The 21,466-nt window shown below is 35.4% G+C and overlaps 1 protein-coding gene across 9 annotated transcripts in view; it reads right to left on the reverse strand.

The window, feature by feature from the left end:
• EVI5 (ecotropic viral integration site 5) overlaps positions 1 to 21,466 on the reverse strand; it is a 202,813-nt gene that overhangs the window by 62,891 nt on the left and 118,456 nt on the right. For 7 of the 9 annotated variants that reach the window (XM_079939218.1, XM_079939214.1, XM_079939209.1 and 4 more), the window contains 4 exons: positions 13,173 to 13,307; positions 9,556 to 9,696; positions 8,228 to 8,386; positions 285 to 431 (listed from right to left, as the gene is read on the reverse strand). In XM_079939218.1, the coding sequence (XP_079795344.1) occupies positions 285 to 431; positions 8,228 to 8,386; positions 9,556 to 9,696; positions 13,173 to 13,307 (582 nt within the window). The remainder of the gene's footprint in view (positions 1 to 284; positions 432 to 8,227; positions 8,387 to 9,555; positions 9,697 to 13,172; positions 13,308 to 21,466) is intronic. The other 2 variants (XM_079939213.1, XM_079939217.1) reach the window with 1 other exon arrangement.

A 21,466-nucleotide genomic window follows, 5' to 3' on the forward strand; every position in this document is an offset into this window, starting at 1 on the left:
GGGCTATGGGTGAAAAGAGATACCAATCTTCAACCACTTGGTTAACTTAATTTCCTGCACTGGCATTTAACCAAGTGGTTGAAAATGAAGTTTCCTGACTGAAATCCACCCAGAGCAAGATGAGCTAACCTGGCCTGAAAGCAACTGCCAAAGTAACTCAGGAAAAGTAGGAAATAAGACTAGCTTTTTTTTGGTTTTATGATAATGTACTCAATGATGAGACAAAAACAAAAAAGGTATTATTATATTGACAAAAACATAAACTTGCTAAATGATATATTTACCTTGCATTCAATCTCTGCTTGTTTGCGCTTTGCTTCACTTAATTGGGTAAGTAGTCCTTTGTTCTGTGCAGAAAGATACTGCACCTTCTCCTGTAGATTGATCACCTCTTGTTCTGCTCTTCGAAGATGATTACTATTGATCTGGTTCTAATAATTAAAAATATAAAAACTCAGAGTATAGATAAAAGGCCTGAAGAAACTTATAAATTTCTACCTACGCATATTATGCCTCAACAATATTCTTAATATTATTATTAGTTATAGGCCTATTTTATTCAACAAATAGTTAAATACATTAAAAAAATTATAAAACTGCTTTAAGAATCAAATCATCCAAAAGGATGCATAAGGTTCATATTAGAAATTCTCATTAGAGGTCCATTTACCATTTATACAATAAATATCTATAAACTATAAAGATGTTTACATAGAACTTATAGGTATTAATTTCTGAAATAGGCAATATGGTATAAAATAGATGTGATATGATGAATTTAACTCCCTTTTCCAGTTCCCAAAAGAAAACACAGACTAATCAAAAGGTATCATCACCACTTACTGGACTGTAAACTTTTTGATGTCACAAAATATATCACATGAACTTCTACATTCCTAAAATATATATAGCACAGTCTGTTTTTATGGAGGATGGACTGGTTTTGAATTCTGGCTTGCTATTTGGTGAGTAAGCAAACTAGTTAATATCTAGTTTCTATTTCCTCATTTGAAAAATGTATATAAAAATACTATCTATTTCTCATTTGGTTATCTTTAGAATTAAACAAGATAATAATACATGTTAACAGAGCTTAATATATAGTAAGAACTCAATACATGCTAGCTGCTTAGTGTATAACTATAGGACATGATAAAAAAAATAGATCTTTTATTTATTTTTATTGAAGTATATAGTTGATTTACAATGTAGTTTTAGTTTCTGGTGTACAGCAAAGTGACTCAGTTTTTTACATATGTATTCTTTTTCATATTCTTTTCTATTACGGTTTATTACAGCATATTGAATATAGTTCCCTGTGCTGTACAATAGGATCTTGTTATAGATCTTGAATTTACTGACACGAGGCAGTTTTCACATTCAGGCTTGACCCAGCTTGAATTCTCTCAAAGCTAAATTATTCTATTAGAGGCCTGAAAGAAACAGTATGGATTTTCATAACCAAAGACAGGCAAAATTAGGCTCTTCATTTAACCGTTCTTCAACCTTGGTCAAGTTAACTAATGCCATCAAATTATAGTACACTGATAGAACCATAGATATTACTGCTTTTCTTTTAAGGCTGTGCTTTGAGAAGTATGTGAGAAAAGTTTATGGAAGGAGTTCTCACCTAATGCCTGAAATTTAAGACATTTAATAAATACTCAGTTGTTACTATTATTAAACCTATTCTATCTCACTCTATGAAGATGATCCTGCCTCCAGTTTTAATTTTAAAATCTGGATCATCCAATAGATTTAAGCTCTAAAACTTTCTACCACTTCCAGGTTTCTTCATCTTCACCACTCATCTTCCTGACTCACAGAAGAAATGCCTCCTTCCTAAGACCATCCTCTATGTCACCCCCTTCTTTCTCACTTTCAATCAATGAACACTGTCTGTCTACAAAATTAAGAGTGAACTTCTTAGTACTGTATTCAAAATGTTCTACAACCTCTTTTTACTGTCTTACCTCCTACCATTAAGACAAACAACTATACTACAGAGGGACACAACTTCAACACAAGCTGCAAAGAATTCCCACAGACAAAACTCCTCCCTACACCCCTGAATACCATTCCACGATCCAAAATTACAAAACAAAACACTCACACATAAACAAAATCCAAGAATTGACTATGAGTGAGAAATGGTAGACAAAAAAATAAATAAATAGCAAGAATAGATTTTTAAGAACTCTAGATAGTAAAATAATCACATAAGGGCTTTATACAAAATAGTTTATGTTTAAAATTATTAGACATAGACATAAAAAGAGGAAGCAAAAACATAAACAAAGAACAGGTCGCTGTCAGAAAAGCATTCAGCAAATTTGAAAAATAACCAAATATAATTTTTAAAATTAACAGACACTGCTGTTAAAAATTCAATTATGTTGAGACACAGAAAAGAGAATAAGGGGGTATAAAATACACCTATTAGGTGTTTCACGATAAAATATACCTAACAGGTGTTGCAGAAAAAAAAGTGAGACACGATGGCCTAAGAAGATGGTAATAGTTGGGAATCTTTTACAACAACAACAACAACTACATATGAATCTACAGCTCAGGAAGCACAACTAGTCCCAAACAGGATAAATATCAACATAAATAAAGCCTCATCAAAATACATTATAACAAAACTTAAAAAATGCTAAAGAAATGAAGAGGCAAATCAAGGGGAAAACTGAGTATCTGTGAAGGCGGAAAGTGAAATATCCAGCAGACATCTCAACAGGAAAAATTGGTAGTGCGTAAAAAAAATTCATCCTATAAAAGTATACTCTGCTAACAACATACAAGAGTGAGAGAAAAGTACATTTATTTTAAGAAAGTGAGAGAGTTTACAACTCATGATCAAAACTGGAAAGAACCTGTTTGATAAAAGTAAGAAGAGAGCAAAAAATTGGCATGCAGGTAGACAAATCCACAGGAGTACTGACTCCATAAAACAATAATAATGCCTAGGAATTTGGAGATATAAAAAAATGTACAATAATCGTAAGATGTAAGAAGAACACATGGAGTTATTCTAAGGCCCTTATATAGTTTGGAAGAATGACAGAGATGATTACTAACTTTAGACTTTGTTCAGTCAGGCAAGCATTTTCTTCCTTTTTTCTTTCCTTTAGGTAATAAACACTAATAGAAAAGAAAAGGAATTATAAAAGTCAAACTAATAGAAGGAGAAAGGAAACACTAAATCCAATAAAAAGCAAGAAAGGAAGAAAACACATAGAAAGAAAGAAGAAACAGAATACAAAATAAAATAATTTCAAATACATCATAATAAAGACTTTTTGGGCTTCCCTGGTGGCGTAGTGGTTGAGAATCTGCCTGCCAATGCAGGGGACATGGGTTCGAGCCCTGGTCTGGGAAGATCCCACATGCCGCGGAGCAACTAGGCCCGTGAGCCACAAGGACTGAGCCTGCGCGTCTGGAGCTTGTGCTCCACAACAAGAGAGGCCGCGACAGTGAGAGGCCCGCCCACCGCGATGAAGAGTGGCTCCCGCTCGCCGCAACTAGAGAGAGCCCTCGCACAGAAATGAAGACCCAACACAGCCATAAATAAATAAATAAAATTAAAAAAAAAAAGACTTGATTTCTGATTGGGGATATAGAGAATCAGAAAGAACATTGCTTCCACCTTTTCAATTAAAAAAAAAAAAAAAGCCAGCCAAACTCTAAGTTCATGACTAATGTTGAACCCAGAGAGGTGAGGTCACAGGACAACCAACTAGCTCAAAATCTAAGAGACAGGGCAGATGCTGCTAGAAGCTGTTAAGAATAATTCAGCTAGAATAAACATTGAATTGGTGGAGCTCAAGTGTGGGCTGGCTAGAGAGCGTGGAGCCCGTGGGGAGAACAGAGTGCATAAACTCTTATACACTTTTCCCTCATGGACCCCAATAGGTACACACGAAAAAGATTGGTGGGAGTCCTGAGAAAGAGATCTCCATGGTACAGGCCGCAGGGAGGGGGGAAACAGCTGATATGTCAGGGGCACTAATTCTTGCTTATCTCCTCTACAGAACAAAAGGTTTAATCTGCTTGGAGCAGGACAACAAATATTGTTGTCTCTGGGGCACGGGGAATATCAGTGCATCTGGGGAAGGGGCAGGACTATAGCTTGTGGGTAGGACAGGAGCACTAATGAGACCAAACACCCCAGATCCAGGGACATGATGCAGCCTAAGACTGAGGCTTTATCAGAACAATAGGGCAGAAGTGTTCTCTGACCTTCCAATTTCCTGTAACAAGTAACAGTGGAATACTGCTGGGGACTGACCCCCTGAAGTACTGTACGAAGGGAAGACCTAAAGATATTAAGAAAACCCTTTGGCAAACCAACCCCTGATCTAAAAATAAGATATTGCTAGAGGAATTTGAAGCCCGTGGTGCAATGAGGGTAACCACAGAAACAACAAACCTCAAACCAGCCCAACCCCTGACTATATTAACTCAAATCCCCCACATTAAAGACCTAGTAGAAGGAAAGATGTACCCATTTCCAGGCAAGAAACTATTTACCTTAGTCTACTGCTCTACACAAGATACACATCTAGTTTTCAACAAAAAATTACACAGCATAGGAAAAGGTAAAAAACAAAACACTTCCAAGAGACAAAGCAATCAACAGAACCAGCCTCATATATGACACAGATATTGAAATTATCTGACAGGGAATTTAAAATAAGGGCTCTATGGGAAAGGTGAAAAATATGCAACATCGGATAGGTAATATCAGCAAAGAAATGAAAACTATAAGAATTAAACAGAAATACTAGAAGTAAAAAACACAGTTAACAGGTGTAAAGAATACCTTAAACAGCTCATCAGACAACTCACAAATTGGAGGAAAGAATCAGTGAACTTAGTGATAAATCAAGAGAAATATGTCAGTCAATAGAAACTGAAATACAAAGAGAAAAAATAATGGGAGGGAAAAGAGGAGAGCATCCAAGAGTTGCTGGACAACATCAAACAACCTAACATAAGTGTAAATGGAATCCCTGAAGAAGAGAGTGTGGGAGAAGAAATATGTGACGAAATAATGACCCAGAAATTTCCAAATTTCATGGCAGTCACAAATTCACAGGTCCCAGAAGCTCAAGAAAAAACCAAAGCAAAAATCACATCAAGTCAAATTATATTTCCCTAGGAAACTGCCCATTTCATCTAAATACTCAAAGTTCAAATGTATCACTTAAACTTGTTCAGAATATGTTTTTAAAAAATATTTTCACTGGATCTATATTTATGTCCCTTTTTCTCATTCCTAATAGTGTTTATTTGTGCCTTCTTTCTTTTCTTAAAAAGTCTTGAAGAAGTTTAGCACATCTTACAGCACCAGACTCAAGAAGAAACAGAAAACCTGAAAAGATCTATAACCCTTCAACAACTAGGATCAATAATTATTACACCCACAAAACAAAACAAAAAACAAGACTGTTTAAAGGAATGAATTCCAGGGACTTCCCTGGTGGTCCAGTGATCTCGTGCTTCCACTGCAGGGGGCACGGGTTCAATCCCTGGTCGAGAAACTAAGATCCCACATACCACCTGGCCCAAAAAAAAGAGGAATGAATTCCAGCAAATATTCAAGTAATGGGTAATTTCAATCTTACATAAAACTTCTGAGAACAGAAAAAGTTAAATACAACCCAACTCATTCCCCCAGCTCACCTTGGTGCCAAAACCAGATAAAAGGCTCCCCCAAAAGGAAAATTATAGCACAATTTAATTTAGGTACAAAAAAATCTAAATTATGGAAAACCTGATTCCTGCAATGGGAATATGTTGTGTATGTCTCTGTCTGCATTCCATATTACAAACTTGTTCTTCAGCATTTTGATAACTGTACCTCAATATAACTGGTTTTCTTTGAAATCCTATGTAGTTTATGCATTAAAAAACATTTTGAGATGGGGTCCATAGGTTTCAGACTGCCAAAGGGGTTCATGGCACACAAAAAAGATAAGAACCCCTGTACTAAAGAAACTCTTAGAGATATACACAAGAAAACATGCAAGAATGCTCATAGCAGCCCTGTTTGTAATAGCAAAAATCGGTACGAAAAGGAAAGTGGTTCCATAAACCAAGGTATACTTATCAGGTGGACTTTTCTAAAAGTCATTAAAATGAAAGAACTGGAGCTACATGTATCAACAAGGACCTATCTCTTAATCTGGATGCTGGATACATAGGTGTTTGATGTAATATTCTTTAGATGACTAATACAGCATTAACATCACACGACACTATCTGTTTTTATTTTCCTCACTTTGCAATGAGAAAACTTCACGGATCATCACCAGTACATGCACTGACATTTAGGAGCCACGATCATTAGTCAGGCACAGTGCAAAATACAAATTCCTTAGGAAGCCTTTCTCCAAATCACCAAGTTGCAATTAACTGTCCTGTCCTATTCTCCATAGCAATTTCTATCTAACTCTCTACTTACAAATTTCTGAATTATATATTGCTTCCAGTTTTACTGAGATATAATTAACATATAGCATGTATAAGTCTAAGGTGTACAGCATAATAACTTGACTTACATATATTGCGAAATGATTACCACAGTAAATTTAGTTAACCTTGATTATCTCACATAGTGAATTATATTAAATACAGTTTGTGCTTGCCTGATTTCTCAAGTGTAAGATCTTTTTTTTTTCTTTTTGTTTTAAGTGTAAGATCTTTGATGGCTGCATACTGCTTTGTAGTCACAAGTTCCCAAAACCACATTTGCTGAGTTTGATCCATTCACCTACAGTCACTCTGAAATAAATCCTGAACACTGGCTTAAAAGTTGTGTTTGCATCTTTAATATCTATACTGGGATAAAATCTGATTATAAAAATAAAACTTACCATCACAAAGCTGGATTTCTACTTTTCATAATCTTACTGTTATTTTTAATTACAATGAACAATACAAGAAAATAACTTTGAACAATGTAAAACAAGATACATTTAATCTAAAGGATTTACATATCCACATTACCATGTTCAAGTTGGGATAATCATTTTTTTTAATATCTTCTATGTATTTTTAATTTTTTTATTAAGGCATACTTGACATATTAGTTACAGGTATACAACGTAGTGACATATAAATGCCATATTGTATGGCATTTATATATATTGCAAATTGATCACCACAGTAAGTCTGATAACATCACTGTCCAAAGTTATTGCAATATTATTGACAATATTCCCTATGCTGTATACTATATCCCCATGACAACTATTTTATAATTGGAAGTTTGTACCTGTTAATCCCCTTTACCTATTTCTACCAACCCCAATCCTTCACCCCTCTGATGAACATCAGTTTGTTCTCTCTATATATGAGTCTGTTTGGGATAATCATTTTGCAGTTAAGTATACAGAATGATATATGAGTTAACTATGCCCCCTACTGACTGAATAAGTATTTTGAAAACTGAATAACATTACAGAGAATAAAGAATATATAGTCCACACAGATGTACCACATAAAAACCAAATGTACCAAAGGTACTTTTATAACGTAAATGGGTTACATAAAAAGGACTTTGCAGATCTTAAGTCAAGAATATTTGAGATAAGATTTATTAGAGAAAATGGGACTTGAGAAGAAAGAAGTGTAATTTCGGAATTGACTGCTCAGAGTCACCACATTACACAACTTTAGGAAGCATCATTCACATTATATTCTACATCAGTGGTTTTCAACCAGGGGCAATTTTGCCCCCCAGGGGACATTTGGCAATGTGTGGAGATGCTTTCGGCCATCACAATGTGGCAGGGGCGTGGTGCTGAGTAGAGGGTAGAGGGATATGGTAGTAGGTAGAGAGGCCAGGGATGCTGCTAAACATACTACAATGCACAGGCCAGTCTCACAATAAAGAATTAACTGGTCCTGACTGTTAATATTGTTGAGGTTAAGAAATTTTGCTCAACATGAGTATTCCCTTTCAGGTTGTACAACAATGAAACAAAGTCATATAGAGTTTTATGACTTGTTTAAACTTTGTTGAAAGAGTCAAAGAAGATATTAAATCTCTGCTGTCAAGGAATACACTTTTAGCCCTTTTTATCTGGGCTAGAAAACTGCAGTCTAGACAGTTTCATATGTCCACCTTTTGGCTCTGTTCTAAGGATGATACAATTTGTGCATAAACTTTTAATGGGCTAACAGTATTTTTTAAAGCTATTAGGCTTTCCCATTATACCTGTGTTTCCATTTCCATCATCCTTTGTTTTATTTCTCTTATTTCTGCCTGTGTTTCAGCTTCTCTAAGTCGAATGGTCATCAGTTCATCTTGTAACTCATTCACAGCATTTTTCTTAGGTGGGTCTTTCCATCTCCCAGTAGTACGAGCTAAGTGGCGCTGAGATACAAAAAAATTATATCGCAACAAATATTCCCAGTATTACAGTAAGAGCCAACTTAACGAAGCACTTATTTCAGGCCCAGTACTGTATAAGGCACTTTATATGAATCATTTTATTTAATCCCCAGAAAAATCTTAAAAGTTAAACACTATTATTTTAAATATAGAGGTGAGAAAATGGAAATTGTGAGTAACTTCAGAAAGGTCACACAGCCAGTAAGTGGCAGACGTGCGATATAAACTCAGATATAGTTCAATTTTTTTTATACTGTGGATTAATTATTGTAAAGAATACATTTTTCACCCTAATTGTTTTCTGAGAGATTTTTACATTATTTTGTAATGAAATCCCAAGAAAAGGGGAAAATTGGGCCTTTCACGAATTAAGGAAACAATATTAGAAGTTGAGAGCAGTGTTCTCAAAATATCTGTGGTGAAGGACAGTTTTGTTTCATTTGTTTCTAATTTCTAATGCCACCTGATACTTCTTAAAAAAAAAAAAAAGCCATGGCAACTTAAAGGACTGACTTCAGTCTTTGCTAGATGCATCCCCCATCCCAAATTCATACCAAGATCACTATTCTGAAATGATGTGTAGTTTATTTTTTCTTCCCTCTCTCCCTTCTCTTATAGATTCTGTTTTGTTTTGTTTTTTTGCTACTTATCAATAGTTTCCCTCATATGTGAATAAATTTGTGGGTGAATAAATTTGTGGGCATATAACTAACTGAATGTTTTATTTTGTGGGAAAACCATTTTCAAAAGAAGTTACAAATTCATAAACAAATTTATATTGATGTCACCCTTCTGATGTTTCATACTGACCAATGAATTTAATATCAACAGGAGAAGAAATAAGTACTATATAAAGAAGTATTTTCTTTTAGTTCTTTAGAAAAAGTTACACAAATCACAATGGTATAACAACACAATAAAAATGACTTGATCTCTATTTTATCTTTTATTTACTTATAAGAATCAGAAAGGGAGAAAAAGCCTAAAGGTACTTTCAATTTACAAATGCTCTCAGTTTTGTATATTAAACAGGGTCTTTCTCACTTTAAACTCAGATCCTAGTGTTGGTCATTAACTACTTCAAATTCACACAAAATGGATATTCAGGTTTTACCTTTCTTTTTTAAAGCACACAAAATATTTTGATATACCTGCCAGTGTTCCTCTAAATCTTTGACTTGTTGTCTAAGTTCTTTTAAACCCGTAATAGCTTCTGCCTCTCTCAGTTTCACAGCAATGAGTTCCTCCTGAAGCCTTGCAATGTTATTCTCATCAGGAAACGAGTTGTTTCTCTAAAGCAAGAGAAAATTTAATTGGGAATTTTTTTTTAATTTTAAGAATAAAATACAGCATATATAACAATAAAATACAACAAAATAATGAGCTGTTTTCTCCCATATGTAATTGTATTTAATTTTATTGAGATATAATTCACAAACCATAAAACTTACCCTTTTAATGAACACTAGTCAGTGGGTTTTGTTTTGTTTTTTTAATTAATTATTTTATTTTTGGCTGTGCTGGATCTTCATTGCTGCACATGGGATTTCTCTAGTTGCAGCAAGTGGGGGCTACTCTTCGTTGTGGTGCACAGGCTTCTCATTGCAGTGGCTTCTCTTGTTGCGGAGCATGGGCTCTAGGCATGCAGGTTTCAGTAGTTGCGGCGCGCAGGCTCAGTAATTGTGATGCACGGGCTTAGTTGCTCTGCAGCATGTGGGATCCTCCCGGACCAGGGCTCAAACCCATGTCCCCTGCATTGGCAGGTGGATTCTTAACCACTGCACCACCAGGGAGGTCCCTAGTCAGTGGTTTTAAGAGTATTCACAGGGTTGTGCAATCAACATCACGAACTAATTTCAGAACATTTTAATCACCCCCAAAAGAAACTCTATACCATTAGCAGTCACTCTACGTTTCCCCTACCCCCAGCCCCTGGCAACCACTAATCTATGTCTCTATGAATTTGCCTATTCTGAATATTTCATATAAATGGAATCATAAAATACATGGCCTTTTATGACTAGCTTCTTTCACTTAGCATGTTTTCAAGTTTCATTTTTTTTATTGCCAAATAATATTCCATGGTACAGATATACCACATTTTATTTACACGTTCATCAGTTGATGGAAATGTGGGTTGTTTCCACTTTGGGGTTACATGAATAACACTGCTATGAACATTTATGTAAAAGTTTTTGTGTGGATATATGTTTTTAACTCTCCTGAGTATATATGAAAGAACAGAGATGCTGGATCAGATGGTAATTCTACATTTAACTTTTAAGAAATTGTCAAACTTTTCCAAAGCAGTTGCACGTTTTACATTCCCACCAGGAAGGTATAAGGGTAACTGTACTTAATGTTGAGGACACAGAAAGTCTAACTCTGTTTTGTTTAATAAAATACTAATTATGGAGCAACAGGATTAAAAACGTTTTTCAATATGGCAGTGAACATACTAACCTCTGATTAGGACTACAAAGCATGAACATCATTTATGTTTTAAAGATTTATGGAAGAGAATAGTCCAAAATCTGTTTTGTTATATTTTCTCAGCATATCATTTTGAAAAGGGAGTGTAAAACATCTGTACCTTAGTCACTATTTATATCAATATTCAAGAAATAAGCACCAAGGTGACCTAAATATTTGCTTCAAGGGTACAAGATTTAATCTCCTACCATGCTGAAAGACCCACCATAGGATATAGGGTTGCCATATTAAACTGCTCTGGGGAATGACCAAAGAATCCTAAATTAGGCTCTAGTAAAAGCTCCTTAGGTAAACTGAAGTACTGTCGAAATATCAAGTCCTGAGTCTATGAAATTTTCTATCTGAAATATTTCATGAAGATTTTAGCCCACAGAGATGATGGAATAAAGTTATTCTTGCCAACTACACATTTTTATGATGGACTTGAAATATTTTCTCAATTGAAAACCAGAAATTTACTGTATATGCATTAAAAAAAGTATCTTGCATGAAGAAATTAACCATAGGAAGCATGAAACCTTCCAATTTCCTTTCTACTCTATAACATGAATACCAACAAAGCTACTTAAAAATTTATTTTTAAATTGGACCCAAGGACATTTCTTTCTACCAAATATTCAAAACTAAAAGATCCAGATTCTTACCTAAATCATGGAGCCCAGAATACTCTTAATTAGGCAATTTTTACAGCATTCTTGCCGGCTTTTTTCTCAGCAAACAGGAGAATAAGTTTTCCAAAAATCATATAAAAATAGCAAGTAGATTTCTAGCAAAATTATTCCACTACTGATTGTACTTATACCCTATTCTAACAGTTAAGAACAATTTGAGGGTATCTTTCATGTCCATTATTTATGAGTTTTTGACTCAATGGCTAGATACTACCCAAGGGCCAAAGAAACAAACGCAACACAGAGCCCAAATCATCTATGATTTTATAAATGAGAAAACAGAGATTCAGAGTTTGTGATCTGGAACGGAGACTCTCAAGTCGGAGGGTTGTAAGAAACCTAAAATCATTTCTATTTCCACTACTAATCTGTTCTTTAATAACTTTGAAAAAAGGTAAGTTAGCTTCTGTAAGTACACCTCCAGCTAAGATCTTCCTATATATTCGGAGGTGGTTTTTTTGCAGCTTGGAAAGCTGTAACAGTTACACTCAGATGAAATTTTCGCTGAAATGTTTATGTATTGGTCTATTTCTACACCTCTTGCAGATGAAGGTATTATAATATTTGAAGATGATGGTTAATTTCTTTTTTCTCTTTAAAAAAATTATTTTTACATGAAAACAAGGTATATTTGCAATGTGTTTCAATCAAAATACTCACTCCTATATCTCAGATCTACATATTTCAAAGTAAAAATGTTCACTTGTCAGCTGAAATTTCTGATTAGACCTAATATTTGTGTACTTTTGTGCTTAGTCAGAATGTAAATTTCACAGTGGATTTTTTTTTTGAAATTTACCTTTTATTTGGATAAAAGCAACATGATGTATTTATATACTATAGGGATAAAAATGGTAATTTTCATTTTTAAAAAAAACTACCAATGTGATTATGTTTTTAGTTCTTTTTACTTGTGTTTAGCACAGGCTTTAAATTAAAAAATACACTATGGTCTGGATTGACCCAAAAAGTATTCCATAAATTAACAAATATATGGCAAGTTTTTCATAGCTAAATCTAATTCTTCTAGAAGTTGTTGCCTTCTGTTTAATTACATTAATTGAAATGTGCTTAAGACAAATACTTTCAGCATATTTTATATACTAAAAAACAAAACAAAAAGGGTTAGTACTGGGCCAATGGCCAAGAGGCAATATTACTACCTTGTAGACTGTTACAGTTCAAATTGTCCCACTTCCCCCAGAATTTCAGAAACGAGAAGTCTGGGAGATACTGTACCAGCTGCATTCGGGTGATAGTCTAAATGCTGTAAGTACTATTCATCTTGACAATGGTTAATTTCTATCCCCTAAGTTTCTCTTCTCTGACATTTAAACATTATTCATATCAAAATTATCCTGGTTGTTTTCCTCTAAAAGGGCTCTAATCTCCATTTTTACCCTAAATATGGCACTTTGAGTAGTATGGCAACAACAAAGAATAAATGGGAATCATGTATTTTTTTCCTTTCCTCTCTTATAATATGTAAGATTTTTAATGTGCAAAAACACCAAGTCCAATTTCACTACTCAGTAAGTACTTAACAAGTATCTATCACATGTCCCATTCTAATTCGGGAATGAAAGCATTTATGTTGTTCTTACCTTTTCTATATCCAGAACTTTATCCTGCATTTCCTTTAGTGCACACTGAGACTCAGCTTCACTCAGTCGGGCTTGGACCAATTCCTTCTCTAGCTGTAGCACAAAATCTTCATTGTAGTTGGAACTGCATTTATGCTACAAGTTATAGACATACACTGAAATTTTTCATAAGTATGAACATGTATATATAATAAAAATAAGTGCAATTACACAATACAACTATTGAGGGCAACCAGACTGTAAAAGTTCCATCCACCTAATATTTCCAGCTTATCTCCTCCAATTAACTTTCCAATGAACAAAAAATTCCAGGTTTGATATCCATAAAGATGATCATATTATTGGGTGTTCATAATCAGTTATTACACTAACAATCCAATTTATAGGAGATAAATATCTTTTTTATCTGTCCATCCATCCAGATACTAAGAATTTGTTCCAGCTCTATAGACCTGAACTGTACAACAGTGTAACCACCAGCCATATATGGTTACAGAGCACTTGAAATGTGGTAAGTCCAAATTAAGAAAAGTTTTCAGTGTAAAATACAAACTGGATTTTGAAGGTTTAGTGTGAAATAAAAAGGCAAAATATCTCAGTAATTTGTACACTGATTAATGTTGAAATAATATTTCAAATGCCGAGTTAAACAAAATATTAATTTAATCAAATAAAATTTTTATTATTTATTAATTTCATTAATTATTAATTACTCCTTTTAACATGGCATTTTAAAATGCATATCTGGCTCACATTATATTACTATTAGACAGCACCATTACAGACTACAGAAGACAAGTACGTATTTACTGAAAATTCTATTTTAACCTAATAGAAATAAAAACAAAGCATCCACAATAACGTGAACCATCCTAAATCCCAAAAGAATAAAAATTTTAGTATTTGCTGTTAGAAATGTAGATCTATTTAAATATACTCATGAAAATGACTGCTGGAAGCAAAGAAAAAGAAGATGCTGCATAAAGAAATTAGCCATGGAAGCATGAAACCTTTCCATTTCCTTTCCTACTTTATACCAATACAGCTACTTTAGAAATCCCTTTTTTTAAACTAGTTTCTACACAAAGCTGTTCAAAAAAGCAAAAAGATATTGAATTCACCATTATAAAAGACTTCCTAAAATAAACTATCACTTCACATTTAACTCACGTAGTAAAAAAATAGCGACAACTCAAAATTCCAACATAGAGTCATAGGGAATAATCTCCCACTGAACTAGCACAAGTAAAGAATGGTTCCTTTTACTATTCAAGACATTAGGAACAAAACAGATATCAAATTAAAACTCTATTTAAAAACTATTAAATACTTAATTAAAACATATGGTACTCCCTTGCCCCACTTACCCAAAAAGATATTTTTTAAAATGCACCATTCACTTATTAGGCAAATGAGAATTTTTAAATTCAGTGTACTACATGTTGTTTCTCCTAGTAATTTTCTGATACTATTAAAAAAATATATCAATACAAGAAGTACATCTGCAATAGGTGTAACAGCTTAGCAAATACTTACCTTACCAAATAGGAGAATGGCAATTTTGGAATGACCACATCCAAAATGCAGGTGCTATGATTTTTGTTTAATTAGTCATAGTTACTTTATGAGTAATACTAGAATTTTTTGCTTTTAATCTAAAGCTCTATGTTACTTCACACTTATTTTCCAAGACTCTATCAGGAGAGCCCCAGGAATACATCAAACCCAAATAGCCAAAATGAGAATGAAACCATTGATCTGGTATAATCCAACTGATCCAACCAAGTAAACAAAAAACTGTACTAATATTGGGAACAAATTTTTATCAATAAAATTTACAAAACTTCTAATCATCCTCTATTGTTAATGGGATACATTCTATAGTGTACATGCTATTTCTCTTCTCATATTTCCCATTTGTTCCTCAACCCACTGCAAACTAGCTTTAGTCTTCATCCCTTGATGAAACTGCTCTAATCGTTAACAATATTAATACCTAATAACAATATAAAAACTCAATGGAAAGCCCTTTTATTCAGCTCTTACCTTCACCAGATAGTCTATGGAATTTAAAACAACTGACAACTCAAAAATTTCTCCTCCCTCAGATTCTGAGGTATTACTGTTTCACGGTTCTACCTATCTTCTCTGTCTCCTCTGTCAGCTGAACTACTTAATTATAGGTTATGTATGTCTACGTGTATCTGTGTGTGTATATGTCTGTGTGTATCAATCAGTAGGCCCCAGGGTTCCAATATTGTGTGTTTTTTCTCAATCTTCCTGTTAACTTTCTTATTTTGTAGATTCCTCCTATGTGATTTCATCCACTAATACAGTCTGTATAAAGACACTATCAGATACTGTGTATATGTAAATAGTAAAAAAAAAAAAAAAAAGGAGGGAAAGAGGGACAGGAAGAGGGAGGAAAAAAGAACACACAATAATGGAACTCTACGGACAATAAATATATAGATAGATATTGACAGATATACAGATACATAGAAAGCAATGACTCTCAAGTCCATATTCTCAGCTCTGATCTTTCTACTAAGCTACAGATTCATACTCACAACTTCCTACTGGTTTTGTTCATCTCTTTAGCCTCATACTCACCTCACATTCAACATGTCAAAACTGGACTCCCCATCTTTTCCTCCTCGTGTATTTACTACTATATGCTAAGGATCCCACCATCTAACAACTGACCAAGCCAAAACTTCCCCTCTTATACTCAACCCATACCAAATCAATCACAAAGTCTTAGTAACTTGCACATCTCTTGAATTTGTCTGCTTTCCATCTTCACAGTCATTGTTTTTATTTATGCTCTCATCCCTTTCTTTGAACCACCGCAATAGCCTTATATATCACCATCTGTTAATAGTGCTTACAGTGGGTATTATTTAATAGAGGCATACCTCGTTTTATTGCTCTTCGCTTTATTGCACTTTGCAGATACAATTTTCACAAATTGAAGGTTTGTAGCAGCCCTACTTCAAGCAAGTTTATCAGTGTCATTTTTCCAACAATTTGCTCACTTCAAGTCAGTGTCACATTTTGGTAATTCTCACAATATTTCAAACTTTTTCATTATTATTGTATTTGTTAGGATGATCTGTGACCAGTGACTTTCGGTGTTACTAATGTTGTTTGTGTTCTGACAGCTCCACAGACTGGCCATTCCCCCCATCCTTTTCCTTGGGCCTCCCTATTCCCTGAGATACAACACTACTGAAATCAGGCCATTTGATAAAACCACAACGGCCTCCAAGTGTTCAAGAGAAAGAAGAGTTGCATGTCTCTCACTTTGAATCGAAAGGTAGAAATGATTAAATTTAGTGAGGAAGGCATGTCGAAAGCCAAGATAAGCCAAAAACTAGGGCTCTTGTACCAAACAGCCAAGTTGTGAATGTAAAGGAAAAATTCGTGGTTTTTTTTCTTTAAAAAAAAATTTTTTTTTTTTTTTTGCAGTACGCGGGCCTCTCACTATTGTGGCCTCTCCCATTGCGGAGCACAGGCTCCGGACGCGCAGGCTCAGCGGCCATGGCTCACGGGCCCAGCTGCTCCGCGGCATGTGGGATCTTCCCGGACCGGGGCACGAACCCGTGTCCCCTGCATTGGCAGGCGGACTCTCAACCACTGCGCCACCAGGGACGCCCAAGGAAAAATTCTTAAAGGAAATTTTTTTTTATGTTTTTTTTTTTTTGGACAATGATCCTAACTTTAAAAAAATATTTATTTATTTTTGGCTGCGTTGGGCCTTCATTGCGGCACGCGGGATCTCTGTTGCAGCACGCGGGATCTTTTTGTTGCGGTGCGCTGGCTCTTCATTGCAGCACGTGGGCTTCTCTCTAGTTGTGGCGTGTGGGTTTTCTCTCTTTAGTTGTGGTACACGGGCTTCAGAGCACGTGGGCTCTGTAGTTTGCCGCATGTGGGCTCTCTACTTGAGGTGCGCGGTGCGCGGACTCAGTAGTTCTGGAGTGTGGGCTTAGTTGCCCTGCAGCATGTGGGATCTTAGTTCCCCAACCAGGGATCGAATCCGCGTCCCCTGCATTGGAAGGCGGATTTTGGACCACCAGGGAAGTCCCTCTTAAAGAAAATTAAAAGTGCTATTCCACTGAACACACAAATGATAAGAAAGCGAAACAGCCTTATTGCTGATAATGGAAAAAGTTTTAGTGGTCTGGATTAAAGATCAAACCAGTCACAACACTCCCTTAAGCCAAAGCCTTATCCAGACCAAGGCCCTAACTTTCTTCAGTTCTATGAAGGCTGAGAGAAGTGAGGAAGCTGCAGAAGAAAAGTTTGAAGCTAAAACAGATTGGTTCATGAGGTTTACGGAAAGAGGCCTTTTCCATAACATAAATGTGCAAGGTGAAGCAGTAAGTTCTAACGTAGAAGCTGCAGCAAGTTATCCAGAAGACCTAGCTAAAGTCATTAATGAAGGCAGCTACATTAAACAATAGATTTTTGATGTAGACGAAACAGCCTTCTATTGGAAGAAGATGCCATCTAAAACTTTCACAGTTAGAAGAGAAGTCAATGCCTGGCTTCAAAGCTTCAAAGAACAGGCTGATTTTCTTGTTAGGGGCTAATGAAGCTGGAAACTTGAAGCTGAAGCCAATGCTCACTTACCATTCTGAAAATCTTAGGGCCATTAAGAATTAGGCTAAAACTACTCTGCTTATGCTCTCTAAATGGTAACAAAGACTTGATGATAGCACATTTGTTTACAACATGGTTTATTGACTATTTTACGCCCACTGTTGAGACCTAATGCTCAGAAAAAGATTCCTTTCAAAATATTACTGCTCACTGACAATGTACCTGGTCACCCAAAAGCTCTGACGGAGATGTAAAATGAGATTAATACTGTTTTCATGCCTGCTAACACAATATCCATTTTGCAGCCCATGGATCAAGGAATAATTCCAACTTTCAAGTCTTCAAAAAATTTAAGAAATACATTTCGTAACGCAATAGCTGCCATAAATAGCAATTCCTTAGATGGATCTGGGAAAAGTAAATTGAAAACCTTCTGGAAAGGATTCACCATTCTAGATGCCATTAAGAACATTCATGAGGGCTTCCCTGGTGGTGCAGTGGTTGAGAGTCCGCCTGTCGATGCAGGGGACACAGGTTTGTGCCCCGGTTCGGGAAGATCCCACATGCCGCGGAGCGGCTGGGCCCGTGAGCCATGGCCGCTAAGCCTGCGCGTCTGGAGCCTGTGCTCCGCAACGGGAGAAGCCACAGCAGTGAGAGGCCCGCATACCGCCAAAAAAACCCCAAAAAACAAAACAAAACAAAAAGAACATTCATGATTCATGGGAAAAGGTCAAAATATCAATATTAACAGAAGCTTGGAAGAAGGTGATTCCAACCCTCATGGATGACGTGGAGAGGTTCAAGTCAGTGTGAGAAGTAACTGCAGATGTGGTGAAAACAGCAAGAGAACTAGAATTAGAAGTGGAGCCTGAAGATGTGACTGAATTGCTGTATTCTTCTCTCGTCGTACTAATTGCCACTCTAATTAAATAATTTTCACAAAATCTATCTCTATAAATACTACACAATCAATGCCAAGGATAGTGTAATTTACCACTATATTGCCAGAATTAAACCGTACTTTTCATAGTAAGTGAGAAACCTTATTTGCTGAATCAATTAGCTAGTCAACTCTTGGTTTAAAAACCAACAACAACCCCCCCCCATCATAAACCATATATTAAACAATGGGAGTGGAAATTCAATGCTGCAAAAATAACCTATAAGAATCTATTTGGGGGCTTCCCTGGTAGTGCAGTGGGTGAGGAGTCCGCCTGCCGATGCAGGAGACACAGGTTCGTGCCCCGGTCCGGGAAGATCCCACATGCCGCAGAGTGGCTGGGTCCGTGAGCCATGGCCGCTGAGCCTACGCATCCGGAGCCTGTGCTCCTTAACGGGAGAGGCCACAACAGTGAGAGGCCCGAGTATCGCAAAAAAAAAAAAAAAAAAAAAAAAAATCTGTTTGTTTCAAAACGAAACAAAATTTGTAATAGTGTGGGGATATGGTACATTTCCATTGTTACATCCAAAGCATCTGAGAAAATGCCTGTACTATCAAAGAGTCCAGAATGATTCTATGCAAGACAATATTAAAGGAGAAAAAAACTTAAATAAAAAGTTGCTCTCCCACCCAGCATATGATCCCAAAAAAGATGTTTGTAATCCCCTCTACCACATGTTCCAATGAGTCTTTTTTTAAAAATCCAAGCAATATGGATGTACTATTTAAAGATTTGCCACACTAAACTTTTTTGAGAAATTGGGGGCTTTCCTGGTGGCACAGTGGTTAGGAATCCACCTGCCAATGCAGGGGACACAGGTTCCAGCCCTGGTCCAGGAAGATTCCGGATGCCGCGGAGCAACTAAGCCTGTGCGCCACAACTACTGAGCCTGGGAGCCACTACTACTGAGCCTGCATGCCATAACTACTGAAGCCTGCATGCCTAGAGCCTGTGCTCTGCAATGAGAAGCCACCGCATTGAGAAGCCCACACACCTCAACGAAGTGTAGCTCCTGCTGTCTGCAACTACAGAAAGCCCGTGCTCAGCAACGAAGACCCAACGCAGCCAAAAATAAATAAGTTTATTTTTTACTTGGTATATCATTTTAAAATTATTTATTCCCAACATCTGAAAAATTACACACATCCTTTAAAAAGTGGAAGATTATCTCTGATTATTTATATATACAAACTCCAAGATAGTTTGATGAAGAAAATGTTAAGAAAACAATTATTTCCACTAAAATGAATGTTCACTTATTATTTAAGCTGAAAAGAGATGATTACATATGAATATAAAACATTTAATCTTAGACTAAGGCCAAAATTAGTTTGGAAGAAAGCTTCTGTTCAGATTTCTAGGCATACTGAGAGTTTACGAAGCTTAATGTGTTAAGTCATCAGTCTAGTTTGGATTTTTAGGAAGATGTACATAAACTTACCAATAATTACAAATTAAATGGCTTTTTCTTGAAATGTCACCAAAGTAGAGTTTAAAAGTGTTTATAATGCAGGAAGATATATTAAACATTAATTTCCATATTCATAAAGAAAAACAAACCCACTAGGTAAATCAGGTGTGGGGCAATTCTAAATGCTGCTTAACAAACACACTTTCTAAAATAAATTATCTAGACGATTTCACAACTTGCACTAATGGATAGTTTTTAGTTTATTAATGTTTATTCATGTGTTTAATCTAAGTAAGATTAGTTTTTATTCCTCATATCAAATCCTTGGTTCTTAAAAGTATCCCATAATTATTTCATATTTTCTTCTAGAATTATAGGAAGAGGAAGGAAGATCGAAAGAAATCTTGCCTAGCCTCCTGTTAAGTACTTCCTGGTACAAAGGTCCCAACAACCTCAAAAGGCAGTCATTTCAGCGCTCAGCAGCTTTAAGTGTTACAGTCCTTCTTGTATACCCTGATCCTAGCCAACAAACTGCTGGACAACAATTACTTATTCAGGACACCTGAATGATAAGCAGTCATGTATAGGGCAAAAAGTTTATAAATAGATCAAGCAAGACTCAGACAGTTGGTCTCATCAGGAAAAATCATCCAATATAAACACATCTGTGCCCCATCACACTCAAAAAGGACAAAGTCAGACATGCAACTGTATGAAATATCATTGGATCATTTCTACTTCTATGGGTTTCCTAGAAAAACTGGCATGCAACATGTTTAACAAATACTTAAAGGGATAATTTAATCTCAATGCTTGGTTTATCTTGTGCTTAGTTTAATATTATTTAATTTAAAATTACTAAATATAAGTAAATATTAAATTTTATTTAGCGTAAATACTAAATAATAAATTAACACAACATATTGTATAGCACAGGGAAATATAGCCATTACTTTGTAATAACTTTAAAGGAGTGTAATCTCTGAATATATATGTTGTACACCCGAAACTAATATTGTAAATCAACTATACCTCAATTTAAAAAAATAATTAACACGATCGTTTTTGAAAACCAGCAATATCAGGTTCAAAGTATCAAGAGCCAGCATAAAATGCAATGATGTGTTAAAGACAATTAGTCAATGATTGAGTACTGCACAAATGCTTTTTAAAGCATATCAATACTCAAAATTTATTAAAAATAAAATTTACCTTTTAAAAACTGCTGCTCAGAAGTTTAATATATATCATTGTACCAATAGCATTAAAATCATTAAATATGATATGAAACATCAAAACAAACAAAAGCCCATGAGTCTGGAGTGATAGAAAAGTAT

The sequence above is a fragment of the Stenella coeruleoalba genome (genome assembly GCF_951394435.1).
Source record: "Stenella coeruleoalba genome assembly, chromosome: 1".
Classification (NCBI taxonomy): domain Eukaryota; kingdom Metazoa; phylum Chordata; class Mammalia; order Artiodactyla; family Delphinidae; genus Stenella; species Stenella coeruleoalba.